Below are 27856 nucleotides of genomic sequence, written 5' to 3' on the forward strand. Positions count from 1 at the left end.
CACGGCAGTCTCCAGGCTGGACAGGCAAAAAACGGGGACGAACATTCAAACAGAAAGACGTATCAAAACGAGAGAGTGCTGATTGCTGCTGCTGCTGCTGTTGCTTGTACAGTCGGGCACGCTGGAATGTTTAACGACGCTGTACATTTTTACAAGTGCGTGCGGTGTGGCCTGGACGGCGCCGGACACGCGAGCGGCGCCGTCCACGCTCAGTGCTGCTGGTAGTAGGACGAGGGGCCGTGGAAGGCGCCGGTCGCCGGGGCGCTCTGCTGGTAAGCGGCCGTCGGCTGAGTTCTGGGCGCCGCCTGCGCCGCCTGGGGCGGGGCCGGTACCTGCGGGGGAGGGGGCGGCGGCGGCGGCGCGTGGTACGCGGTACCCGCCGCGGACGGTGCCGGCGGCTGGTGGTACGCCATCGCGACGGCCGGCGTGGGCGCCGGTTGGTGGTATGGCGAGGACGGGTGGGGCTGAGGGAAGGGCGGAGGCGGGGGCGGGTGCGTGGGGTACATCTGGTAGTGCGCGCCGGTCGCCGGCTGGTACGCCGGCGAGGACACCAGCGACTGGTAGGAGCCGACGGCCGGCGACGCCTGCGGCTGTGCGGGCTGATAGTGCACGGCCTGCTGCGGCGGCGCCGCCATGTAGATCGCGGGCTGCTGCACGTACGTGCCGCCTGCCACGGGCTGCAGGTACGACGGCGCCACGGCCTGCGCCGGTTGCGAGGGCGCCGGCGGCGGAAGAGTCTGCGCGGCGGCGGCCGCCGCGACGACTGTCGCGGCGGCAAGAGGAGCCACCTGCGCGTGATGCGCCACCGACGCGGTTAGCAAGCTGCTCGCCGGCTGGTACGCGGCGGCCCCCGGCGCCGCCGTCAGCTGGCCGAAGGACGGCGTGAGACGGGGTAGCGTCGCCGCCCCGGCCGCCTGCGCCTGCTGGGCGCGTGCGTAGCCGTGGTACTTGGTGTGCGACTGCTGGCCATGGTGCGTGGGGATGGGGCAGCCGACGGGCGCCTGCTGCTGGGCGGGCGGCGCGTGCGGCGGAGGCGGGGGGTTGAACGAGGCCGGCTGCTGCTTCTGCGGCGTCGCGGGGGCCTGGGCGTGCGTGGCCGGCGGCCCCGCGGCGGCCGGCTTGCTCTGCGCCAGCACGACGAGCGTCGCCCGGAGCGGAGACGACGGCAGGGACTTCTGCCTCGCCGGAGACTGGTGCAGGGTGCCGTGCAGTTGCGCCCCAGCGGAGCTCTGCTTCCCCGCTTGCGCCGGCCTGAGGGGCGACGAGCCGGCCTGCTGCTGCTGTTGAGCCGGCATCCGGAGTGGCGACACCGGGGGCAGCGCGGCGCCGGGGAGGCCGGGTGACGGGTGCCCCACCGTTGCCGTCGACGGCCTGGACTTGGTGGCCTGCGCCGCCGGCTGCTTGTGGGTTGCCGGCGCGATGGTGGGGGCGGCCGTCTTCAGCGGCGCGAGCGCCGGCGCCTGCGTGGGCGTGAGCGGCGTCCCGGGGGAGGACGGCGCCCTGGTCGTGGAATCGTGCGGAGATGGCGCCCGGGGGGCGCCGTGCGGCTGCGATGCCGGGGGGCCCTGCAGCAGCAGCGGCGTAGACATTACCACCACCAGCCAGCCTCACCTATCCGACCTCCGCGCCGCACGCTTCAACACCTCTCTCCCGTCCGCTGCTTCAAGTCAACAAAGTGAGTGTTGGCAGTGGTGGAGGTTGTAGCAGTGGAGGTTGTAGCAGTGGTGGTGATGGTGGTGTCTGGTGATGGAGAGGTTGACTGGTGGTGGAGGTGGTACCAGTGATGGGGAAGGTGGTGAAAAGTAGGTGGCTGGTGGTGGCGATGGTGGCTGGTGTTGGTGGTGGTCACGTGGAGATCCAGTAGTAGTAGTGGTGGTGGTCACTGCGGTTGTACCGGTGGAAGGCGGTGGGGGCTGTGGGCGGCGGGCATGGGGCTGTGCCGTGGAGACCCGGCTCCCTCCACGGCGCTCTCCTCACTTCCCTCCCAATCTGCGCAGAGAGGCCATGCGTTCACCATTCGTCCACCACTCATCACACACCGCAGACTCAAACCGCGGTCACTCTTGGCAGAGAATTCACCGGGGAAGACATGTGTCCTGTGTTACCGTGAGGTGTGTAATGATGCAGAGCCATTGGTACAACATTTCACTTGCATCTGTCTTTGTGAATCAATTCACGTTGTTTACCTGGGTCCAGAAAACTGGTGCTGCAGCTGCCACCGAAGGCGCTAAATTAACAATGGCCAAACAATTATTGAATTTAATCCTGACAATTTATTAAATCTCGAGTGGCCAAATATAACAAACCTATTTACCATAGCATGCCGTGTTACCACGGCATTCCTGTGTGACCGTGCCCGTGTTACCGCGCCGTGCCCCGTGTTACCGTGGCGTGTTGTGGCCGGCCCCTCCGGGTGCTTGTTCTCCAGGAAGGCAGAGGGAGACGGGATCTTCAGACGGAGGCGAGGGTTCGACAGCCGCAGGCGCCGGGGGGTGGTGTTGGCGGTGGGGGCCTGCGCCGGAGGGGGCCCCCCACCGGGCCCCCCCCCCCTGTGGAGCCGGGCCAGGTGAAGGAGCCGGAGAGGAGCCACCTGAAAGGGCGGGGGGGGGGGCACACCGCGTCAGTCCGTGCGTCGCCTCGGCAACAACCGTTGCGACCGAGAGCGCAGCAGCTCCTGCGCTAGGAGGCGTTACCGGCGGAGGCGGTGTCGGGCCGGGGGCTGGCGCCGTGGTCTCGCTTGAGAGCCTTGTGGTAGGAGGCGGCCGCCTCCCGAGCTCTCTCCACGGACGTCGGGGACATCCTGCGAGGGAGTGGCAGCCAGAGCAACGTGAGCACAACGGCCCTGCAGCAGCGCCGCAATCCTCTCGTAGCGGGCGAAGACGCGCACGCGCACACAATACGGGCGTACGCAAAGATCCCCGCGTCGTCTTGGACTGCAAGTGTCGTGAGCGAACGCCGATTAGGCCGACGCAGCACACGTGCTGAAGGTGCGATCACCACCACGTCCGTCTGGCTGCCAATAGCGGACACGCATAAATCACACTAAAGCTCGAGCCGCGATGCGGTGGGACTGGGTCTCGTACCACCGGACGTCCTCCTTCTCGTGAGACTTGGTGGGCGGTGCCACCGGCGCGTCGTGGCTGGCGGACGGTAGGAGAAGAGGCGGCTCGGACGTGCCCGGGGGCTCGGCGGGGCTGATGGGCTCGTAGGTCTCGTGGGCCGCGGTGGGCGCCGGCGGCACCGACGGGAGCCGCGGGGGCTCCCTGGCCGCCGCGCCGCGTTCCGACGGCAAGGGGGAGTCGCCGGGCCCGCCGCCGGGGCCCTCGGGCCTCGTGCTCTCCTTGGCCTCGCGCTGCCGTTTGCGGTACTCCAGCAGGGACACCTACACAAAGGCACAGCTTGGTTACCCACCCCCTCTACGTCTCTTACAATTGTCAACCACGGTTACTTGAATGGCACCATCCAGTTTCACGCTTAAACAAATTAAGACGTGCAATCGCACCTTCGAATATTATGGCTGGCTATGTGCAGTGCTAAAGAGTTCAACACACATACATACATGTCCATCATCTCGGCTTCTCTTAACCATTTATCAATGACGCCCCGATGCATGTGTATGGACTGTGTACCTATGCGTCGATTCAAATTAATATCGATATCCTTGTGCTCGCGATACACACATCGAATCGGGCAGGAGATGATCGATTATTTTGTACGCCGAACACAAGTAGAGATGACGATCGTGACGATTCGTCGGATCGTGATGCGGACGAATTTAAACTCCGACGGTGTCCGGGAACAGCAGCTACCTTCTTCTTCTGCGGGGGGTTGTGCGGGGACAGGCCGTACGCCGCCGCTTCCATCTGCAGCTCGAGCTCGTGCGCCAGGTCGGCGCCACAGTCCACGCCGGCGCCCTCGCCCAGCGAGCACGCGCCCTCCAGCTCCTGCAGGCCCAGCAGGGGGACGGCGCCGGGGCATCCGGCAAACGCCATCTCCGCTTCGGCGCCGCCCACCGTCGCCGCCGCACGGAACCCACCGCCCAGCTGGTGCGAGGGCGTCAGGTCGCGCAGGTTCGAGTTGAGTGGCGAGAAGCTGAAGGGCGCCAGCAGCTCCGCGCCCTTGACGGGCGTCAGGTACCCCGCCGACGCGCCCGGGCCCTCCGAGTCGGCGCCCGGGACGGCGTCGCCGAGCGGCGTCGGGCTGGGCGGGGTGCCGGCGTGCGAGCAGCGCCACTCCATGGGAGAAGACGACAAGTTCTCCGGAGGGAGGGCATCCGTGGCGGAGATGGAATCCGGACGCTCCTGCTCTTCCGCGTCATCCCTCTGCAGCCCCTTCCTCGCGCCCGGTTCCGAAGTCGCCTCCGGGTCAGGGGCCGGCGTTGCCGGGGCGGCGCAGCCCGGCTCCTGTGGCGAGAACGAAGCGGTGAGTGCCGAGGCTCTTTCACCACAACACTTCGCCTTTGCAACAAACGGCGTGACCCGGGGTGCGTTACCTCAGAGCCGCAGAAGATGGATCGCTTGGCTTCGGGGGAGCTTTCAGGAGAAGAGATGTTCTGCCGGAAAACGGGAAACAAGAGGACAATCAATCCATTGCCGTCCGATGACGCAGGCGCACCCGACAGCGGCTTCAAACGCACACAGTTTGCGCACGAGGATATTAAAGCGCGTGGGCGCGGTGCCCTCACCTCGTACTGGACGCTGGCGGAGAGGGGAGCGCAGGCGTTGGGCGTGACGGGCGTCACGGGCGAGCACACGAGTCCATAGCCATTCCTGAGCACCTCCTCCCCGGCGGGGACGCCCGGCTCGTCTTCTACCGCCGCCCCTTCGACTCGCGGCACCGGGAACGCGGGACCGGCGGATGCCTTGGCGCACGGGGGCGTCGTCAGGAAGGCCGGCGCCGCGCTCGCCGTCGTGGGCGTGACGGGGGCGGACGCGACCCCGGGCGGGCCCCTCGGCGGCGTGGCCGGAAGGACGGCGCTCGGGGTCGCCGCCTCGCCGGGGATCGTGGCGACGAGCGAAGGCGGCGGCGGCGGCGTCGTCGCCTCCGAGGGCTCGCCCGCGGGCGGCACGGCGGGGCCCGCGGCGGTGTCGGCCGATCCCAGCGGCAGCGCCGCCACGTCCCCCGGCGCGGCCGGTTCCCCGACGCTGGCTTCCGAGGCGTCGCGCAGCCGCCTCTTCTTGAGCGGCGTGACGAGCTCTGCGCGACAATCGCGCGGGCTCAAGCCGGCGTCCAGGAGGCGGGCGCCTCCGCCGGGGAACGGACGCCGGCGCGCGAGAACGAACGCGTCGTTACCCGTGAGCGAGGAGGCGCTCTCCGTGGGGGACACGCTGCCCGTTGGGGTCACGTCGCCGCCGCCATCGTGGGCCGGGCTGTCCCGCGCCGCCGCGGGGGACGCGCAGTCCGAGCCCGCCGCCGTCTCGTCCATCGCTTGCTTCAGCCACCGCTGCACGCGCCCACAGCGCAACAACGTCAGAGACGACAACAAAGTCGCGTCGCACCACCGTGCGCCGTCTACCGTTCCGTTCGCCCCGCCCTCGGCGCCGGACGTCAAACCGCGTCGCCCTTTCGTTCGCCAGAGCCTCGCGCTCGCCGCACGTAGCCGCTTTCGCCGGCGCCCGAAAACCGCGCGAAAACCGCGCGTCGTCTCTCACGGGCCGCCACCTTCTTGCAGGAGCCGAAGTTGCTGTCCAGGCTGGGCCTCTTGCGGCGCGGCGTAGCCGTGGCGGAGAACGGCGAACCGAAGCGCACGTAGTGCTTGGGTGTGGCGTAGAGCTGCGGACTGTGCGTGAGACCCGGCAGGGAGTTGAGGGTGGTGGCCAGCACCGTGGGGTCCGTGGTGATGCGCAGCGGCACGTCGTAGGGGCTCTCGGCAACGCCCCCGTGGCCGCCGCCATCGCTGCCTGCGCCGTCCACCGCCACCGGCTTCTCGCTCAGCCATTCGCTCACTAAGTGCTGAAACACACCGAGACATCGCCGCCAGTGTCGTCATCATCAATAATGTCCAGCTGCTCTGGACGAAGGCCTCTCTAAGTACCGTCGCCAACCCTCGCAGTCTCGCGGTGCTACTGTCCATCTCACCTGCCAAAGAACAGAACTCATCGTTCCAACTCGGCAGCATTTATCCTCTTGGGATGCGTTCACGAGCACCGATACTGACAGGTCAAAATCGCCACCACCCAGCCCTATTAAGTCTAGGACATGTTTCTCAACACCTTGCCTTAATGCTTTTATCGGCCGGGAAAGATGTCGATATCCAGTGGTGAGAGAACGTGGTCATACCTGCATTTTCCTTAGCAAGTGAGATTCAACGAAAGGACTTGCCTGGCTTCCCTTACATGTGGGAGGTGTGCCCTGGCGGTACGGTGCGAGCGGTGCCCGGCGAGGAGCTACCTTCTTGGTTTTTGGGTATCGAGCGTTGGCTTTGGTGCAGCCGGGCGGCGCCGGCGACGGGGCCGATCCCAGATCCTCTCCCACGCTCGCCCTGTCCGCACCGGCGGCGGCGACGACGGTGGCGGCGGTGGAAGCGGCGGCGACGGCGGCGACGGGGGACAGGCCTTGGGGGAGCAGCTCGCTGGGGGACACCAGCGGGGAGCTCTCTACACCGCCGCCGCTCCCAACGTCCGGCGAGGGCGGGGGGTGGTCCGAGCAGCCGCTCGTGGTGCGGTTGCGCCGCCGCTGCTGCCCGATGTGCGTGCGGTTGCGCGAGAAACTGCGCCGTGGCTTAGCGCGGTTCACTTTGGCCGCCGTCACCATCGCCGGCCTGGGAGCGCCTCCTGCCACCGCGCCCTCCTCCTTCACCACCACCACGTCCTGTGGGGGTCACCGCCACAAGACACCGTTACGTACGGGCGCACGCCGCCGGCCGCTAGCGCAGGCAACGCCGCACTGATTGTGTGCCTAGACAAGGCCCATTTCATGGTCAGCGATGACCAACATTGTCAGTGGTCAGTGTTAAATCTACAGATAGTAATATGAATGGTGACTATATCAATCATTATAACGACTTCAACTGTTGCTTTGTACCCTGTAACACGATGCCATATACTTGCATGGACATACGACATAGCCCTCGTGTTAATTAAAAAATTACCTTAAAACAACCCCAGGCTCTCGACAAGTGCTATAGAGCAGTCTCCAAGGATCAAACTGTGATGACAAGGGGGCGAGGGGTGAGCGCGAGGTAGCTGCTGGGCATTTTAGCCTCCCGATACACACCTGTCACACAAGGGAGGTGCGGCTACATCCTTCATGCATGGGAGTTTGACGAGTTTCCTAATTGTTGACTGAAGTGTGGTTTACCACTCGCATGGGTCTGTGGGAGCCTACGAGTCTCTATCCGAGTCTATGATCTCTGTGCTAGTACCGGTCTCCTCCATAAGTTGGGGAATTTACGGAGCCTCCCCCCATTGCGAGTGCAGCGAAGCGCAATCCGTTCCTCGCATCACCAACTCACGCTTTTGCCGGGGGTTCAAATGTTTGGCGACCCCAGATGCCATCGAGAGGCTCAATATCCTCCACGCAAGCACAGCTACAAACTCAACCGTTTATTTTTAAATGCCACACCACGGAAATACACACCTGCGTGGGTGAGGAGAGCGTGAGGGTGGGTGGGTCCGCGGTGTCGGGGGTGGCGTCCTTGCTGTCCGTGCCCTTGGAGTCCACGGACGCCGCTTTGCCGGTGGTGCCGCTGCAGCTGATCCTCTCGAGCGCCTGCTCCCTCCGCTTCTCCCGCCTCTCCATCTTGGCGATCACCTGCATGATGGCCTCCATCTTGCGCTCCTCGCGAGTCTGAGCGGTGACAGCAAAACTCGTCGGCGTCGGCGCCGCAGGGCAAGGCTCGGCCTGTCCGTGACCACGCATTTGGGTTTCCCCGTCACCTTCCTCCTATTTCACCCGAATTTGTTCTACGTTGGAGTGTCCACATGGCTACGCACAGCACCCACTCATCTATTTTAAATATCTGGGGACACAGAAGTCAGAATTCTATGGTTGTCAATGCACTACTTGGTACTGAACTCTAAGTTGTACAAATTGTCACTGCTAATACTGGACTCGGGCTACGGACCTTGAAGCCAAGAAGACATCTGCCAAATATAGCCACAGCCCTGGATGTCACACCATTTAATTTCAATCGAGCTTTATTTATACAAAGCTCACAAGTGAAATTAAGCTTGTCCTGTGCGATTCCAAAGGCCCAATCAACACAGGAGGCACTAAGGTGGCATTGGCGACTGGGAAGTCCGCAGCTCGTCACGTCGGCACCAGAAAGAAAGGCGTGGTCCCACAGCCGTGGCACGAGCCACGCCTGTCCGTTCACGCGCTCAAAGCATCAGCCACCACACACGTGCTCAAGGCTCTCTCTCGACAGCCGGGGATCTCCTGGGGCTCGGGGGTTTGCTGCAGCCCATCTCCACCGAGAGGAAACCTCGAGTGGCGCTGGCAGATGTCAAGGGGGTGACGGGTATCCTGCGCGCCTGGCCACTAGCCGATTTGGTTCCATTACAGCCACCAGTGGCGATGGCATTACGTCCGTTACGACAGGCACATTCAATTGACGTGGGAGATAAATCAGTCCTAACCACCCAAGAATCACCTAAGCCCGCAGAGATCCTTAAGAGGAAGATTCATTGGCAAATCATTAATACAATTTGTTCCACTGTCACAAGAAAGAGGGAAACGGCAAGTAAACAAAAAGCGCCCCAACAAGCCCGGTCCAGCAGCGACCTCGAGACCACCACCGCAGAAGAAACCCGCGCGAGGCAAGGCTGAAAACATTGGGCTCGAGATGTGTATTTGGCAGACGTTGCGACACGCACACAGAATCTAAAAGCAGCGTGGAGGTTGCTTTGTCGATGCCGACTTGCTGCAGGGGAAGGGTGCCCGAGTCTTTGCAAGCTTCTGCAGCCCCCGCTCCCAAGGCGCCGAGCTGCCCACACAGCGGCGCGCGCAGCACAGGCAGACGGTAGCACCAAGCACAGAGAACGCCGAGACCTCCTGCCATGCAGGGCCCACACTTACCATCTTCCTCCTCCTCTCTGCAATGAGCTCCTCAGACTCCATCTCTATTTCACTGCTAACAATGGCAGGTTTGTCTTCTAAATCCTCATATCTATCTGACTCCTGCAACACGCATGAACACACGAGCCGGGGTGAGCTGCCAGCTGCTAGAGCCAGGCCACGAAGGCACGTACCACTCAGTCACGCTCGCAAGGCAACTTTGGTTACGTCGTGATCAAATGTGTGCGCCGTTCCCGCTGTGGGCATCAATTTGGTTCACCTCTGCCCTCCCATTCGACATTGGCTTAGCCGCCCATTCCTCCCACACTTAAGTGCACACCCCTGATTATTCCCAAATTAGCGGCACAGTCCAAATAAACCTGTTGAACGATATCAGCCAACGGTTATCCCTCCTATGCCGCCCAACAGCGGCGAGCGGGGACATAGCACCCATGGGCTGCCGTTCCATGCTCTACAACCGTCCCACGGAACTACACAGTAGCGCCTTGCAATGGGCAAGTACAGTGCTGTGGATTTGCTGTGTGTGAACGACGATGGTGTGTGACGCGTCAGTCAAGCAGCCGAGCGGGCGGGCGCGTGGTTGCGTGCGCACCTGTGCGCTGGACGTGGAGATGCGTAGCGGCGACAGCCTCCGGTTTTTGCCGTCGAAGGCGGCAGGGTCCTTGGAGCCCTCGATGTCCGAGTCGGCGTTGGGCACGTCGCTGCTGTCTCTGTCGCGCGCCTTGGGCCGCTTGCGCCGTGCTTCTGCGCCGGAGACGGCGGTGCCGCCGCAGCCCGAGCCCGGCAACAGCTCGCCGCCTTCCGCCACCATCTCGCGGTTGTGCCGCTCGACGGGACAGGCGAGCCCCTCCCGCAGGCACGCGCAGTTCACGGTGTAGTGGCTGGCGCGGGGAGAGCAACGTTGTTGGCACACTGCCCCAGCCTTTTCGCTCGCTTCTCCACGGAACAGCTTCACATGTTCACCATTCGCCCGGCAATAAGCACATTTGTCACCCGAATGATTGTGGATGTGGCAACATAAGCTGTGACAGGGATAGGCCAGAGGATTTAAATATATGCTGAAAATCTGGTACACGTACTTTTATCACTCTGCTCCTGGATGAAACCCTTCATGAGCCGTGTGGGTCATGGGAGTTTTGTGACCACCCTACCATGCTGGTCAGGACAAATTGGTGAAAGCAGTGAGCATAGATGTGGGAGCATAAATGTACAAGATTTGCTACACTGCATTCTGCCCGCAAAGGTGCAGCGTCAAACGGAGGGAAGGTTTAGCGAGAAGGTTCTCAGGAGGAAAGAAGTTTAATTTTAACAATTCAAAGAAACCAACATATTATGCGTGGTGGGCATATAAGATATGAAGAGCTGCCGAAGTTCGTGATAATGGGGAAAAGGCGAAGGGATAAAAACAGAATCCACTGCTCGTCAACTTAAAAGTGGGTGCCATACGACGAACCAAACGAGAATGTAAGATTGGGTGAAACTTGGGGATCTTGAACCAAGAACCTGTCCTTAAGGGCTAGAAGCGAAGCTGTCGACATGTCATTTGGTGGAGCGCGTGTCCTGGCATCGTAATCAGACAAGCAGGGATTATCCCTCTGTCTGTCTCTCTCCAAGCAGCCGGGAGACCTCACCAGCCGCTGTAGTCGAAGTCGAAGCCGATGGTGATCTCAGCCCCCTTGGAGATGTCGGCCAGGGAGTAGATGTAGAGGTGGAAGAGTCCGGCCTCGATCGCATGCCTCACCTGCATCCGAGCAAGGACACCGCATCACACTCATTGATCATCCTTTCACAATACTTCACCACGCTGGTGGGTTGGTGAAAGTTTGCAAACTGATAAATAAAAATGTTTGTAACTTAATTTGCAAGGTATCAATAACCCTCGAAATATGAATTTAGCAACCCAATTTATATTCGAGCTCTCGGGTCTGGTCGTCGCACTCGCCCCTTCCCCCCCCCCCCAAGGTGCGTCGCTGGTCGTGTGCGCGAGTGGCGGCGGTGCGGACCTCCGCGTTGGGGGAGCAGGAGCGCCGCACGAAGCGAGCCTCGTTGCCGAAGGTGCGCGCGTCCACGCACATATCCACGCCCAGGAACTTGGAGTAGAAGAGCACGAACGGGTACGGCCTGCGGGGGAGGGGCAGCCACACAATAGATGCGTTTATTTATTTTGAAGAGAGAGGCAGTCAGCAGCCATAGGCCGTTTGAAAGAGGAAACTCACGAGCTTGGAATTAACCTGCGGCAGGGAGGAGACATGTTCTGGACAGAGTAGTTCCAGACATCTGGGGCAGCAGAAGAGAACGCGCAATCCATCATTGACTAGGGGCCTCCACAGAAAGCCGATATTAGTTAAAAAGTTCTCCCTGCAAATACCATCACACACGTGTGTGCGTCTGGGGAACGATGTCGTAGTGGTTAGCGCACTGTGCTACGAACCCGGTGACCGAAGTTTCATTCCCGTTCATGGCCAACACCAGTGACGATTAACTGAACCGGTCCTGGGCTCAGCTTCAAATGAGTACCTGGTGCAATGTGTAAGCATTCTCACTCGGCAAACAAAGGCGGCTGGGCGTGTCGCCGACCGCCCACCCCCTCGTGTGCCATGCCGGCTTTCATAGGTGCTCGCTAACAGCACTTGCACCAATGGTCTGCTAAGGCCACACAGGGCTTCTTTGTGTCGCTGCACTGCACCTTTTAAAGAAGAGGCCGTTGGCTTCAAACTGCTGCTGCAGCATCACCATGCCGCGGTACTCGATGAGCAGCGTGTGGGCGGGGAGGTCGCGCGCTGCCTTCAGGGCCTTGGTGCTGCGGAGGCCTTGGCTGGGTCGCCCCGGTGCCACCTGGTGTCGGCGGGACCGGCGCGCAACGTGTCACGCTCGCCGCGGGCGCGCTCTTGACCGACCGGTGTGTAACACGGATCACAACGGCACTCCACATATACACGCATTTGCTCCGTTCATAAAAAGGTAATGGTTAAAGGAAGAAATATCGCCCCCCCCACCCCACATCCCCAAAAAGATATACGATTAATCAACTTGTGTTTAGCGATTCTGATTGTGATGGGAAGATTGAAAACCTCGGCTGTTTGACATAAGCTTGAAGCTTCTTTCATGACATCACTCCCACACATGTTACCATCGTGCCAATGGCATGATGTCCTCAGAGCGCCATGGTGACATACTTTATCAAGAAGTTAAAAGTCTTTCTCACGATTCACAAGAGGGTTATTTGTGTTTTGGGTCGTAACTTTAAAAGCGCTGTGACCGCACCTGTGCCTGCCCGATGGACACGTTGATGTTGCTGCCGACGGTGCTGCTGCTGCTGGTGCCGTTGTTGCCGTCGACCGGATGGCCCGGCGTCTGGGCGCCGCCGGGAGGCTGGGCGGTAGGAGCGGGGCCGTGTGCGCCGTCCACGCCGGCGCCTTCCACACCCCGCCCGTGCGACTCGAGGAGGCCCTGCGGATAAAGCCTCACGGTTAACGTAACCCAGCTTCCTTCCGTGTAACCTCCACGCTCAACGTCGCCGCGCTTAACCGCTCTCCGATGGTGTTTTGGGTCATCCTGCGTCATTGACAGCAATGAAGTACGGACGGACTGATGGGGGAAAGCAGCGTGAGACAGCAACATGGAGGAGAGAATTGTGCGTCGGGCCCAGCTGTTGAGAGAATGCTTCATGAGTTATTTAAGCCCGGCGGCCGTCAAGCTACCTGTAGGTCTGTGCTGTAGTGGTTGCTGTGCGCTTCCTCGTACTGCTCGGCCCACAGCTCCAGGCGACTCTCCCAAGCGCAAGACCACCCATCATCGCCCGCAGACGGGTCCGGTCCCGAGTTCTGTAATCGTGCAACACAAATGCGCACACAAACACACGTGCATTACTGCTGGGATTTGCAGACTGAATGCAATTGCATTTTAAGACACCGTAACAATGGTCTATATGTATCTGAGGGGAAAATGAGGTGTGTACATATATACACATATACACTAATAATTTCTTAACGAGTCACTTATAGGGAGAAGAGGAAATTCTTGAGTCTGGACTGAAAGAGGTGGCAGGAAGTCGACAGACCGGTTTAGACCTTTTGGGTCTCACCAGCAGTCAGGCTGCCTGCCGTCATCTCTCACGGTTTTTTGTTACCGTTCGTTTGTAAACACCCATCGAAGGCAAAAACTAAACAAAGGCTTTCTGTACAATGCGTGTTGTAATACCTGCTCCCATCTCCCCTGGGTCTCGCTCTTGCAAAAACTCAGGGGGGTTCTCCCAGTCACAAAGGACACGATTGATTTTCCTGCACGTCACAGCTAACGGAATCTTAGTTACTGTTAGTGCTTGAGGAAGCAACCTTTTGATATGCACTTTACGCCCAAATATCATTAAGCTCTACAGTAAGTTAACTGGACACGGTTGTAAGCGACACCACTGCACTGACCTTTAGTCGGGAAGATCTCCTCGCACCCTCTCGGAACGTCTAAAACACACCCACACGTGCACACATGTCGTGTGAGACACTCACCTCGCACATGACAGTTCCCCCGCCCCCCCCCCCCACATCACCAAATTGTCCAGACCAGTGGTGGATAACCTGCGGCTCACGGGCCGCATGCGTCCCGTGGAGCCCTTTATGGTGGCCTAGTCTCAGTGTGTCCAGGGTGATGCGTGGGGGTCACGATGAGTGCACAAGCACCGCGTCAAGCTTGCGGCCCACTAAGGTGGAGGAGGGCTGCTCGTACGGCCCACTGACTATAGTCTGGGTTAACTATCACTGGTCCAGGCAATGGTCGCCGTCACCGTGATCTTCATCCATGTCGAGGTAAAGACTGCTTCGTTTTATCCACACTCTGCTACTCTACCACCACGCTGCAGATCACAATGATACAACCACTCGCTTGCTCACCACGCTGCAGGTCACAACGCTTCTTTTTCCACTTCCCTCGCACCGTTCGACTCTGGATTCCCTCTCCTTTCGTCTCCCCTCCACCCCTCCCTCCCTCCCCAATTCTTACCTTTCACAATTTATGAAACTCGCTATACAATTACAACTGTGATAGCGCCATTTTGCTACTGGCTGCTAGACGTTTTGTGCCTAGAAACTGTGTAATGAAAATGAGACTCTCAAACACAACCACAAGGCTAACGACACACATCTTGTTTACTACGTTGGCATAAAGGGATATTTCAATATAATTAACATAAACTGTAATTGCATCTCACACAAGTGATTCAGCGCACGCATGGTGCACGGCGCTAGGATCCATATTAATCATTAGTTCACTACCACATCTCCTAAACGTGGTCAGATTTTAACGTGAGCCCACCTCGACACAGCATAAAAAACCCCATCGCCTTCGAGAAACAGCCAGGAATGACTCGCGTACCCCACCGACCGCGTCGACACAAGCGGAGGGTCTGTTGCGCCGCTCCGCAGCGTCTCGGGAGGCCAGCGCGCCTCACCTTCTTGTTCTCGATGCTCTTCTTGCGCTTCTTCTCCTTGGCCGAAGACGACTTGGCGGCCGGGTGGTGCAGGCGGTTGGCGGTGAGTGTGAGGCTGGTGGGCGTCTGCTGCACAGCGGTGTAGGACACGGCGAGGCAGGCGAGGCCCTCGTCCCCGCTCTCCGTCGCGCTCGTGTCGCCGTCTGCGACGCCGTCACCACAACGCACGCACGGTCGGCACGTACCCAAGAACATTTGTGGCAAGGTGCGTGCACATTGCATCATCATTTATTATTGACATCGTGCCTCACGCAAATATAAATGACCCTCCTGAAAGTGTTGACTCTTTAATAACCAAACTGAATAATGAAAAAACAATTCTCAAAGCACATACTTGCCAACCCAAACTGAATTAAGTGGTAGGCTGCCGATGTTTATATCTGTTTACAGCACACGGATTTTAATCAGCTAATCATTGCCGGTGTATAAAATTATTGAATAAGGAAACTTGGATTCGATCTTTGACGAGAGGTACAAGGGGGTTTACATATTGGCAGCCTACAACCTAAATGGGTAAGGTTGGTAGTTAATGGTATTGCATTAGCAGGGCAGATTTTTTTATGGGTTACAGAAGAGCAGAGGCAAACTTTTACCGCCAAGCGCGAGGGACGTTCGAGACAGGAGGAATGTCTGCATTGCTGCACGAGTGAGAGTTGGACTTTGCCAAAAGCTACCGGAAAAAATCTGCTGACCTTTGAAAATATCTGCTTGTCGAGAGGATGCTCGGAATTTCATGGAAGGATTGGGCTACGCAACTTGGAACTTCGTAACAGAACGTGGGAGGGAAGCATTGCATTTGTAATCTGGAAGAGGAGGTTGCGATGGGCGAGACCGTGGGCAGGACGGAGGAGTGCAGGTCACAGAGACGGTCATTTGAGCGGCACCCAGAGTTCGGCGATGAGACCGTAAGACGGACCTTGGAGGTAGTGTCACATTTACAACTGTGCAGTCGTCGAAGTGTGCTCGCATCAATGGCACTGCTTGCAATGACCTCTTGACCACAAATAAATAAATACACCTCCGTTCTATCTCTACGGTACATTTTGTTATTCCGCAAGCGTATTGTACCTGATGAGTCCAAATGAATCTAGAGTTTTCTCTTATAAACGATATTGCTCGTTAACCTAAGTCTGAAGGGACAATAAGCTGATGAAACTATTTTATTTAAGTTAAGATACGAAACAAGATTGTTTGATTAACTGGCAAATAATGCATTTCTGACCATAAATGCACGGCTACTCCCGTTCGCTACATGGGTGCACACTCATAATGTAGACAGCTTGTTGAAATGTAAGATTTGCATCAACAGCTAGGCATTAAATCTGCTGTGCGTGACAGGTGAACATGACCATGTGCCCAGTTGTACCTGTGTGAGAAATCTGCCAAGGGCACGACTTGACAGGGACCGACAGGCACGGTTCATTGGAGACAGCTGCACCTGGAAACCCGTACAGTTGATAAACCCCCAATAGATGTAATAAGTTAATTGATGATAATTTACAGCCCTGTGTCAAGCCACTAGAAAGTCTGAACACTTGTTATCGCGCACTCTTACGAGTCCAGCTCATCGCGAATGCGCACCGAAAACACACAGTAAGCTTATTTGGAATAAGAACATTGTTTTAAGTCTGTTGCTAAATTGTCTCGGACTCAAAGAAAGCTACCGAACATCTGTCGGTAACTGGTTCCATGTCTTCGGGCCGGAGACCCCGGTGAAACTACACCGGCCGTATCGCTGCACAAGGCTTGCGCGCGGGTACAGCAGCAGCAGATCACCATGATCGTAGACGGCGTCGATTGGGGTCCAATAAGGCTGGCACCACTCGCTGCTCAGCGAAACAGGACGGACCGGATTGTTGCAGACTCTTGCAGGTGAGTAGGCAGAGTTTGTAAACAATCCTGTGTGTGATAGGTAGCCAATGTAACTCGTCCCAAGGTCGTCATAGGATCAAATTTCCACTTCCAAACAATCAGACGAGCCGCAGGATTTTAGCAGGATTTTAACAGACGGCGCTGGCACGGCCAAAGCTGCTGTTGCAATAGCCCACGCGACGGACGACAAATGCGTGGACAGGCATCGTAACAGTCGTGAGGGTGAGAGTGCTACGACGGTCGGTGTGCAGTTGTCGATGTTGATAAAAGCACCGTACGGTCAGCGCTGAAACGTTAGCTCAATGTTGTAAGGACGCCGAGACTTGACTTCACTCGACACTGGGATGTCACAGCCACAGGCGAATGGACTTAGTTGATCCAAACAAGCTGATGGCGGGTCCCGAGCGTGATGAAGTCAGTCTTGTCAGAGTTCAGCTTCAAACAGTTTGATGTCATCCAGCTGCTCATTGAATATGCGAGACACACAACTCAGCTTTGCTGCTTGATGGCACGCTGCGCGCATCAGTCGTAGGAATTATTTTACCATACTTCACCACGCTGGTAATAGCATATTGGTGAAGTGGGGGAGACTGAAAACCGGTCCGGGTGTCACTTGCCACAGGTGGTAGCCATGGCCAGGAATTATTCTCATGTTGCTAAACTCTTGGCGAAGTGCGCTCGCCACTCTGCCAACCTTAATAGCCGTAGAGTACAAAATGTAAGCACCTGATGATTGGGTGGTGGAGACACACGCATTATTTCCTTTGATGAGATCGAGCAACTATTCGTGAAGAACTGGTTTCCCCGTGTCCGTGAACAAGCAACTGGCTGAAAAGGAAATTGATAGCGGCACATGTGTAACGCAATGTGGCATCTCATTGGCTGAGGCGTTCCACCCAAAACTGTATTTAAAGAGGGGGTGGCAGGCATAGAATTCTGGGAAGCATCGGTGTCCACACTACAGAATTCCTGCAAAAGCCTGAGATAAGGCCTTGGTGGCAGAGTTGCAGTGAAGAGCCCAAAAGCAGTGAGTTTGTGTTTTTCTACTATCATCACATGTCTGTTTTGAGAACCTATGGGAAGAATCCATTGGGTCTTAAGCAGTGAATAAGAGAGGTACACCACGCTGGGAATAATATCACTGCAATGCAATACAATGAATAATTGTAGATAACACATGGTACTTAACAATATAAACAACATATGAGAGGGGATTCCAAGTGTGGTTTTCTGGGTGAGACCAGGTGTTGAGCATATTTTCTCTCAACCTGTGGCCAAGGTCCAGAGCTTAAGTTGAAACTGCTTGCAGTAGTTCATGGCAAATGTTTAGCAGGAGAAATGCTCAACACGAGGCCCAACCCAGGGGATCACGCTCGGATTAGTGGTGACTGGGATGACCAACGTGATAACTTGCCTGAGATTCGTCAAACGCTTTGCACAGGCCCCCAGGGTACACGAGAAGGCCGAACCGCCCTTCCCGTGTACTGAGACTGCCCCGCACTAATGGGTCGTGTGGGGTTTCCGTGTTACAATCGCTACGGCCATCGGTCCATAAGCTGTATTAACGGAGAAGTAAAAGTGAGGCGAATTCAGGTGGCTGAGCCTGGGTTTCCACTTCTGAGGCAGTAACTTTCCCAAGGTGACCTGCGTCTGCCACGTGGGCTATAAAGCAATACGTTTGTGTGTACGGTTGCTCTGTTTATTGCTGCATACTTGCCACTCCCTTAAGCGGTAGTCTGGCGATTTTCCAACCCATTTACAGAATACCAATTTTCAAAGTTAATCGTGACGCTTATACGTTTATTTTTAATGTAATTTATGCTTTGAAATTCAGCATGCGGTAAAAAGCGTTCAGAAACCAGCAGCCTACTACCAATTAACTCTGTGGGGTTGGCAAGTGTGCCAGTACGTGTCCAAAATGATTTTCCGTAATTTGTGCGTATTTTTATTTCGGTCTCTGTCTTAACTGCCATTTGTAGACTCCCGTCTGGTTTTCCAAATCTGTTGAGCGTGAAAGCACAGGAGAGTTTGTGGCAGTGTTGAGAAGGGGACCCCCTAGCCCCCACCACTGCCATGCAAAGGTTGAGGAGGATACACGTGTGATGACACTCACCAGAGATGTTACCGCGGCGCCGGCTCTGCAGCTGGAAGGCCCTCTCCTGGTCCACGCTCCTGCAGGGAACACGCAAACAACATCAGTTTCCACAGACTCCCCCCTCATCACCATCAACCATGCTCTATCCCCTGCTGGATGAACACCTCCCCACTTTATTGCCATCACTCATGATCTCATGGATGCTACAATAAATCCAGCGGGTGTTTGCGAGCCAACCCTTTTCTCCATCTCAGCGGGGTTAGTCCTCTCGCTGCCATTCCTTCATCGACCATCATTCCTTCTTGAGGTGATCAGCCCAAGGCCGCTTTTCTTAACAGTCAATGTTTCTCGTTCTATGATCCGATTATCACGGTTGGCTACATACGGTGCGAAAGAAGTTCAACATACATACGTTCCCCTTTTCTGTTTCTCCATGCGATTCCAAGCATGCACCTGTCCGTGCTTATTTGCGTACTTTTCAATTTGTTCCATTTTCTTTGTCAATCTCCATGTTTCAAATCCATTTATCAGAGCCAGGCATTATGCACCGATTGGAAAAACTATCTTTTAAGGCACATTGGTATGTCACGTTTCAATTTCAAATTTAATTTCCTAAAAGCACTCCAAGCTGCTCTCACTCGCCTCTTCATCATTTTGATCCCAGTCCACCCTCAATAGCGGTCTTAGATCTCTACATTCTCTGGTGTTTCCCTGTTGAGTCCGCCTTTCACAATCATGGCTTTTGTATAGAATGTGACATGGCGTCTGCTCATATTTATTTACCCCATATTGGTAACATTCCTTATTCAAGGTTTTAATAATTTCTTGTAGTTAATTTCCAATCCATGTTCACAATGGATATTGTGCCAGCTAAACAGAGATGGTTATACCTTCTCCATTTTATCAGATGCCTTTCCATCCCATTTCAGAGAGCATTGCTGTGAATCACAAGTGATAGAACATCTCCTTTCCCAATTCGTCAATTATATTGTTACTATTTTAAAGCAATCTCAGTGTAGCGGTTCCATTCTAATGAATCAGATATGTTTAAATGTAAGTCTCGGTTTGTGAGGGTTTGGATGACACCCCAAGTCTTCTAGAACCACACCCACTACACCACCATTCATGAAACTGCAAAATGTATCTCAAACAAAAGCAGTGCATTCCAGTTTGTCTGTTAGTGGTATGCACCTGCCAGCGCCGCAACAAAAGCCGTCAAGAGGAAATGCAGACGAAGGCTCCCAATTTATTTCGGGGCCGGCATTACGTGTTGTTGCATAAACTCTACCGACAAACAGTGAACAGCAGCCGTTGGCTGGAAACGCGCATTTCCTGGAGTTGGGTTTCCTCGGTGGCTCGAGGCCAAAGCCAAATGCGAGGCCCGGTCCAGGGCGCTTCCCTCAGCCGCTCCCACTCCTGAGCACAACCACAGTAGTCGCGGTCTCTGGCACCGCCACCCACACTTTCCTGGCCGACGCTCAGAACACACGCGCGGCACCCACCACGAGCAGGAACGTCTGCCAGTGTGACAGGGGTTCGCCTCAAGGAATGAGCTCATTGCAAAGCAACCCCTGTGATGCTGCCGATATGTATGCCAGTCTCTCCGTCTGTCGTGCGTTTGCTGCGGGTTTTGTTTTATTCCATTTGACAAAGTCACGGTCCAACCGCTCGCACCCCGTTCGGCCACCACGGTGGAGGGGTGGCTCACCTGGGCTCGCAGAACTCGCACAGGTAGGTGTCGGGTATCCTCTGCCGATCGATCCCCATGCAGTCGATGTGCTGCCACACGCTGCAACGAATGGAAGCACAGGGTCACCCCTCTTCAGACGTGCAGCCGGGTGGGCAAAAGGAACAGTTCCCTCCCCCACCCCCATATAATCTGTGTGACATTTGTGTATGTATTTGTGTACTTTGTGTGTATGTTTAGTACATGATGAGAGGTTGCATTTTGGTCTAAGGTGGGGAGGGGTTTGACAACACTGGGTCCTGGGCTGCTTCGCTATTATTTGCTTACCCAACAATGGCTTTCGACAATGCATACACACATACAGCAGCCCTGACTATCAGACTACATACACACATACAGCAGCCCTGACTGTCAGACTACCGATTCTAGAACATTCACACCTGGCTTCTTGCACAATTGCTCTTAGGTTGTCAGACCCGCAGAAAACACACCATACATGCATTTTTGTCAGATGAGAGGCTCACCCACAGAGTGTAAGCTGCTAGGGTTATTTCACCGTACTTCATCACGCTGGTCAGTGCGGATTGAAGGTGGCATGGATTTTGCTGCACTGTCCTCGAATGTCCCCAATTCTAACTGCACCTGCCTTCAACCCATCCAAACAGTATACAGGCAAGTATGGCGTTTATGTAGAAGTGCATCTTTAACTTGATGTGTGTACTTATGTACTGTCTATATATGTTCTTGCACATGAGTTTGTTGCTGTGTCTTGTACAGCACTTGAGATCCGCGATGAAAGGCGCTTTATGAACTCTTGGAAGGAAAGCATTTTCCCTTCTCCAAAATGTTGTAACTGGGTGCGTCACTGCCCTTCCACATCCATTACCACCACAGACAACGCCCCGACCACACACTCGTGACTCGCGTTTGCCTAAAACAACGACTTCATTCTAACGGATCTCTAAAAATTTGTGGCTAAATTCAGCTCGCGAGACGACGTGAGAATAATTGGTGGCAGTGTTTTTGTTTTATTCCACTCAACGATGGAGAGCCGCACGTCGACACCCCGCCCCGAAATGTCACACCTGCACTTGTCGCAGCAGATCATGTATCCGTCGTCGTGCGTGAAACCGCACACACAGCGCGTCACGTCAACGCCGTAGCTGCCGTCCTCCGACACGCTGATGGTAGTGGCATTGGAGGTGTCATCCAGGGCGGCCGTAAAGCCGTTGACTTCTCCCCGGTGAGTGCCGGCGCTAGGTGGCGGGGAGGCCGGCGGCGTTGGTGGAGGCGGAGCGCCATAGTTGTGGTCCTGGCAGGACGGCGAGGGCAAGCGACGTGACAGATTAAAACTCCGCCAAAGAGGGAGAGCCGGCTACAAAGAGATGTTTGGAAAATTTGATTGACAACTAATCTGGTGTACTGCCATCTCCTGGCCAACATGCACATTAGCAGGTTGAGGTTTTGCAAAGCTGCACAATCCACAAACGCTCTCCTCCGCAAAGTGCTAGATTACAGCCTCACGTCATGGTCGGCCATTCAACCACCATGGCAACGCAAGAAGGCAGGCTGTCTTAAGATGACACCACCACACTGCTGAGACTGCCGCGATAGCCACACAAAAGCATTGTCCTTGTAGACAGTGCTTAGGCCTGTACAGTAAATGTTTAGAGTTACTCTGCCCAATATTATGGTTCTAGAAGCTTCCTTGATCTAGAGTGAGATATTTACGTTTAACGTTAAGGCATCTGGCAATGAAAACAAAAACCATGTACGGGCGCTTTCACAACCCCCGCCACAAGTTTCACTCAAACACGTGGACGCTGTGCCTCTTTCAGCCGACCCGCTCTACATTACTTCCAAAGAATTTTATGAACCAAAACTAAAATCTCCGTTTGGAGGGAGTTTAAAGTTAAAAAGATGTGACAGCAACTGAAACCCTCCAGCAGATGTGCGAAACAAAGCAGTGGCAGCGACTAACAAGCAGCAGCAGCCTTTTCTTGGCTGCTGACAGAACAAGAGGCTATACTTTCTCCAGCTCCACACATTTTACAGTGATCACTTATCCGGACAGCGGTTATAACTTATGTTAAGAGGTTCTTACCTTTACGCAACCTTAAAAAACGCAAACACTGGCTTGGCAAGCCCCTACCTTTGCACAGCACATTAAGCGAGACCCATTCCAGCACACTGGCTCCCTTTAAAGAGGAAAAGCGCGAGCAGCAGGAAAATGGCGCTGTACAAAGTAGAGCAGTTGGCGTGTGCCATTGTGCGCCCGGGGGTGGGGGGAGGAGCCCTAACATTCGGTTCCAAGCCAACACGTGCACACCCACGCGCGTGGACTGTGCTATTCACCCGCACCCCCAAACTCAGCCCCACGGCCATGGCTTAACAACTTCCTGGTCTTATTCAGGGTGTGTGTTGTGTATGAGCGTGATGGTCAGGCTCGCTCTTCAAGGACAGCGGTGAGAGGCATTAGAAGACAACAGCGCAAGTTCAACCCAAGGCTCCCATTACTCCTCGCGAGGACCCACACGGAAGGAGGCTAGTGGCACAAACGCGAGCCGATATCACAGAATGCAGACGCTCGGGGACATTGGTCTCACTCAAAACATGCAGCAGCAGTGGTCTGTGCAGCCCACACTCCAGCTGTTTTAGTAAATCACTTGGACTAACATTACACAAAATACTCACTGTTAAAATTCAGCTTAAAAGAATTTTTGGAAGTATTTTCATAAATCCTAATTTTACAATTCTGACTACAAAACAGGGTCTCCTTGACAGATTTGTGGCAATAAAATCACCTTGAGAAAACAAGACAGATATTTTCATTAAAACTAGTTGACAGCTGATTTTTCAAGAGATATCTGGGTCACAAAAACATTTGTTATGGGCGGAATTTAGTTTTTCTGAAAGTAAAACATTTCGACATTCTAGATGTTACAACTGAAAGCAGCTCACAGTATTCAGACGTTACACAACGACGCTTTCAACCTATGTGTGAGGCATGTAGAGCAATGCTTTTAGCCTGCCATGTTATTTTCTCCACGTGTTTTGTGATGAGAGATGCGACTCACGGCGTAGGGCAGGCCCAGGTACGTGTGGTGGGACGTGGTGGTGGTGGTGTGCGACTGGTGCGGGTAGCTGCTGCTCTTCTCCACCACGGGGCTTGCTTCTACCGACTCCGGCCTACAGCACGGCACACAGGTCAGCTCACCGGGGCCCGTCGAGCGGCGACACGCGTGCGTCTCGCTCGCTGGCGCTTGCTAGCGCTCGCCGACATCTAGAAATCAAGCAGGCCTTGTGAAAGCACCGCCCCGCTCTCAAAATCACACAGCAGCTGCCCCCTCCAAACACCCCCGTTACTATGGATGTACTCGCGTATTTTCCTTTATTCCGGAAATTTCCAAGCTTAGGGCATTAATCAGCCAAGCGGCCTGTCGCATGGCATTACTGTAAGGGGGTTGATCCATTATGATTAAGGCGCGCCCAGCCTTCCTGCCAACCTGTTTGTTGACTTCCTCAACAAAGCCACAAGCTTCGCTTGAGAGCCCAGTCACTTCTCTCGCGCAGCTCCTGCGAGCAGGGGGATTAGCGCACGACGCTTCCTCACCCATACGTACGCAACAAACGCAAAGCGCACGCACGCACATGGTGACGCGATACTCACTCTGATCCAGCCGCCATGGTAGTGCTTGCGGAGGCATCTGCGGTAAGCCCTCCTACAATTACTATGCTCATGACGTGTGCCAGTGCAAGAGTCTCCGATCAGTGGGCTGGATGCATTTGTGTCTGCAACACTGAGGCAAGCCAGCCACAGTTCTCATTGCAGACGCCTACATGCACCAACCTGTTAAAACAGCCGCACACATGCACGTAGGGCAAGGGTTAACACAGCTCCGGTGGCTTCACGCAGCCGGCCTGCACGAAGGAATGTTGCCTTGAGTTTTAACAATAACATGACGCCGTTCCCCCTTTATTCTCCGCACCACAATGGTGGGGAGGGAGGTTTTTGCTCGTTGGTGGCACTCGCCCAGACTCTTCCATCCGAACGCCATGAATGCCTTTTACTCTCGTTTACCGCAGTGACGTCAACGCTCCCCACTCGTTCTGGTCAATTTAATGGCGAAGAGATTTCCAGGGCACTCTATCTCATAAAATCTCACCCATTTATCGGCATCTCGGCCAACGCCGAAGAGAGCCGCTCTCGCTCCGTGAAGAATGCACGCAGCTCCCCATTTCCCCCCACATATCCAGAGAGAAAATGCCTCCACTCTGGTCTCCCTGCGGCACAAAGAGACGCCTTGTGTGGGGCCAGCATCAGGAACACGGCACTCGGTGAGCACTAATCACGGAGCACGAATAAAACTGTTGGGGACATACACTCGGTAACGCACCGTGGCACACGGCTAACAACCAAACAAGCCGCCACCCCACGCAATCAACAGCAACAAAACCCCAGCAGCACCACCCACAACCAGCAGCACTTCCAGCACCAACAAACCCAACACCGCCATTAACAAAGAAACCACCGTGACGAGAACCACCAGCGCCAACGCAACTACCGCTACCACCAGCAACACCATTAAAAATCCCCACAACCAGCAGCAGCAACAATCGCATCGCTGTCACTTTCACCACCAAAACAACCGGCAACCCACTATCATCGCCAACTCGACCACCGCTCCGTATAAATCACCAGCAGCGTTACCATCAACCCACCCAGAGCGCCAATAATACTACATTGCCAACAGTGCCAACTACGAGCAACCCACCAGCAGCACCACGAGTTAACACCACCACATTCACCACCAATACCATAAACATCATCGCCGCCGCCACCACCAGCAAACAATACTACAACCAGCATCACCACCACCAATACCATACACAGCATGGCCACCACCACCAGCAACACTACAACCAACATCATCATCATCAGCACGATAACTATTAGCAGCAATAGCAGTACTACCAGCAACCCACCACGACTACATTCACAATCAACATCACAAGCAGCCGTATCACCAGCAGGACAAACACGACAATCACCACCAATACCACGGTCACCACCATTACCGCAACACCAGCGGGAGCAGCAACAACAACAAGACCCAAGGCGGCCACACGCGTTACTCGCGCACACAGAGATACGCGGCCATTAATCAGGCTAACAGAAGAGAAGCATCAACACAGCTACCACCAGCTGCAGCAAGACCAACGCGACCCACGCATTAGCAGGGCACCCAGCAACACGGCCATTAATCAGCCTTTCGGAGCAGAGCTTCTTCCCTTCCCAGCTACGACGAAGGCGACCAGGAACCCCCCGGGTAGAACCATCGTGCAACCGGCCCCCACAGCCTGGCCCCGGGAGGGCAGCAGCAGCAGCAAGAGGGTGAAGCACAAGAAGAGGAGGGGGGGTACTGTATCTGCAAGCTTTTCCTTCAGGATCTCTGCCTGTGCAAGGGAGCTGCAGGCAAACCGTGTGAATCAGCGAGCAGGCAGCTGTGCGGCAAGGCGCACATCGAGTGTATTAATAGCCAGCACTGGTGATTACAAGCGGCTGTCGTAGCAGAAACAGCGGCAGCAGCAACGGTATCGAGAGCGACCAAACGTCGGGGTCTGAACGGTGTTGACACGAATCCCGCCCCAAAGCATGGAGCCCCAGCGCCCCCCCACACTAAATACAACCAAATGAACCAACACCACAATCACCAGTACCGCAGGTACCAACAGAACCACCACGAGGAGCAAGGGAACCATCACAACGGCCAGCACCTCTTTCACCACGACCACCAACCTCCAGGAACCACCACGACTCCCACCAGAATAATCACCAGTATCAACACAAGCATTAGTCCCAACAGCACCACTACCACGGGTACAAACGTGACAATCGCCACTACCACCACCAGTAACAAACAGAACAATCACAGGCACCACCACCACGACCTGCAGCAGCAGCAACATCACCAGACCGCGATGCATGGCGGCCACGGGCTTGAGGGAAGACGGGGAAGGAAGGGAAGCCATGGGGGGGTAGGGGTTGTCAAACCAACATGGAGGGGCAAGAGGGGTATTACAGCAGTGCATTACAGGACCTGGCATGGAATTAGCGGGATAATGCGAGGGCTGACCAGCACAGGGCTTTCGTGGAGGGGGGAGCTGTCAGGTCAGGTACAAGGGATAGCAAGGCACGGGGGGGAGGGCAATGTAGGCAGGGCATTGGGCACGACGGGACACTGTTTGTTGTTTGTGTGGAGCAGCACAGGGCAAGGCACACCGAGAGCCTTGGGGAGGGCGGCATCGTGGAGAGAGCAAGTCAGGCGGATGGGGATGACAGGAGACGCTTATAGCGGGGCACTGCGTGAGAACAAGGCAGAGGCATTCATGACATCTGGAGAGACGGTACGAGGACATGATCGTGGTTGACTACATACGGTGTAAAAGAAGTTAAAAACGTCCACAGTGGGGGGGGGATTGGAGACCGACTCGAACCGCCCCCCCACTGAGTCGCCGTCGTCTGCAACGCAACTTGCCCTCCATTCTCTTGCCACTGAGATCGCACTCATGCCACTGCTATCCCGCACCGCCGTGTTATCGCAGCAAGTCGCATTGCGAGTTGTGTTGTTATTGTTGTTGTTATTGTTGTTGTGGTGGTGATCTATCGCCACTGTCGCAGTGACGTCTCTCGCGAGTTGGCGCCACTGCCCCAGTCACTGTCGCTTGGGGCTTTCGCTTCTCCTCACCACCACCACCAACCCACACTCGCTTTCTCTCGCCGCTTAAATATTTACATTGGCCATTAGTAGCAACAGCTGCGATAGGCGACACATTTGTAATGACAATTAGCTTAATAACAGCGAGTGGTTATATTGCGTAGCGCTGCTACTGCTGTTGCTGTAGCGAGCGATGTTGACGTCTGGCAACAGCCCCGAGTGTGTGGCACTCCGCTCACCTAGAGGACGAGGATGAGGCGGACGACGAGGAGAGGTTGACGACGCGTTGACGAAGACAAACAGCAGCAATTGAAGCGGTGTGGCAGCAGAGGAAGAAACGGCGGCGGAGCTTCCCGACCCCTCACGGTCTCTGCACTCTCTTCTTCTCCCTCTCGTTCAAGTGTCCGCTCGCTTTGCAATGAGGCGGAGCAACTGACGAGGAGGTTGGTGACGAGCAGGTGGAGGAGAAGTGGAGACGAGGTGGTGGGGAGATGATGATGATGAGGAGGAGGAGCTGAGGCGGAGCTGAGGATGAGACCAGTGCAGGAGTTGTCAGTGGAAGCGGGGCCCGGGCTGGGCTCGCGAAAATGGCGCCCGGCTACGGGGGTTCCCCGAGGCCCGAGCAGGGGCCGCGGCGCGCATGCGCAGAGCGGACACCCGGGACGGGGAGAGGGGGGAGAGAGGAGGAAAGCGAGGGAGAGGAAGAGTCGTGGGGAGAGAAGGGAGAGTGAAGGAGATGGTAGAGAGGGGGGTGGGGAGAGGGGTGGGGGTGAAGGAGATGGTAGAGAGGGGGTGGGGAGAGGGTAGAGAGGGGGTGGGGAGAGGGGGGGTGGGGAGAGGGGGGAGGGGGGGTGGGGAGAGGGGGGAGGGGGGGTGGGGAGAGGGGAGAGGGGGGAGGGGGGTGGGGAGAGGGGGGAGGGGGGGGTGGGGAGAAGGGGGGAGAGAGGGGGGGTGGGGAGAGTGAAGGAGATGGGAGAGGGGGG

General features: G+C 56.1%; 1 protein-coding gene across 6 annotated transcripts; it reads right to left on the minus strand.

Moving 5' to 3' along the window:
* Positions 1-1425: 1425 nt before the first annotated feature.
* On the minus strand, positions 1426-27582 carry KMT2E (lysine methyltransferase 2E (inactive)). Of its 6 annotated transcripts, XR_013637217.1 has the most exons (29): positions 27113-27582; positions 26438-26517; positions 23825-24004; positions 23232-23343; positions 21240-21466; positions 20176-20256; positions 18486-18544; positions 15867-15938; positions 14462-14643; positions 13440-13478; positions 12720-12842; positions 12283-12468; positions 11705-11853; positions 11022-11139; positions 10650-10759; positions 9611-9899; positions 9019-9120; positions 7579-7788; positions 6391-6810; positions 5662-5952; positions 5293-5443; positions 4685-5196; positions 4493-4552; positions 3810-4403; positions 3084-3382; positions 2694-2800; positions 2386-2590; positions 1895-1989; positions 1426-1565 (listed from the first exon to the last, which is right to left on the minus strand). XR_013637217.1 is itself a non-coding variant. In XM_078861127.1 (27 exons), exons 2-27 carry the CDS (start codon positions 23893-23895, stop codon positions 1974-1976), a joined length of 4785 nt encoding a protein of 1594 aa, XP_078717253.1. In that variant the 5' UTR covers positions 23896-24004; positions 27113-27582; the 3' UTR covers positions 1849-1973. The 6 variants fall into 6 exon arrangements, 1 of the variants encoding a protein (XP_078717253.1); XR_013637216.1 differs by lacking the exon at positions 26438-26517; XR_013637218.1 differs by lacking the exons at positions 15867-15938; positions 26438-26517.
* Positions 27583-27856: the final 274 nt, after the last annotated feature.

This window comes from Lampetra fluviatilis, chromosome 11 (genome assembly GCF_964198595.1).
Source record: "Lampetra fluviatilis chromosome 11, kcLamFluv1.1, whole genome shotgun sequence".
Lineage (NCBI taxonomy): Eukaryota > Metazoa > Chordata > Hyperoartia > Petromyzontiformes > Petromyzontidae > Lampetra > Lampetra fluviatilis.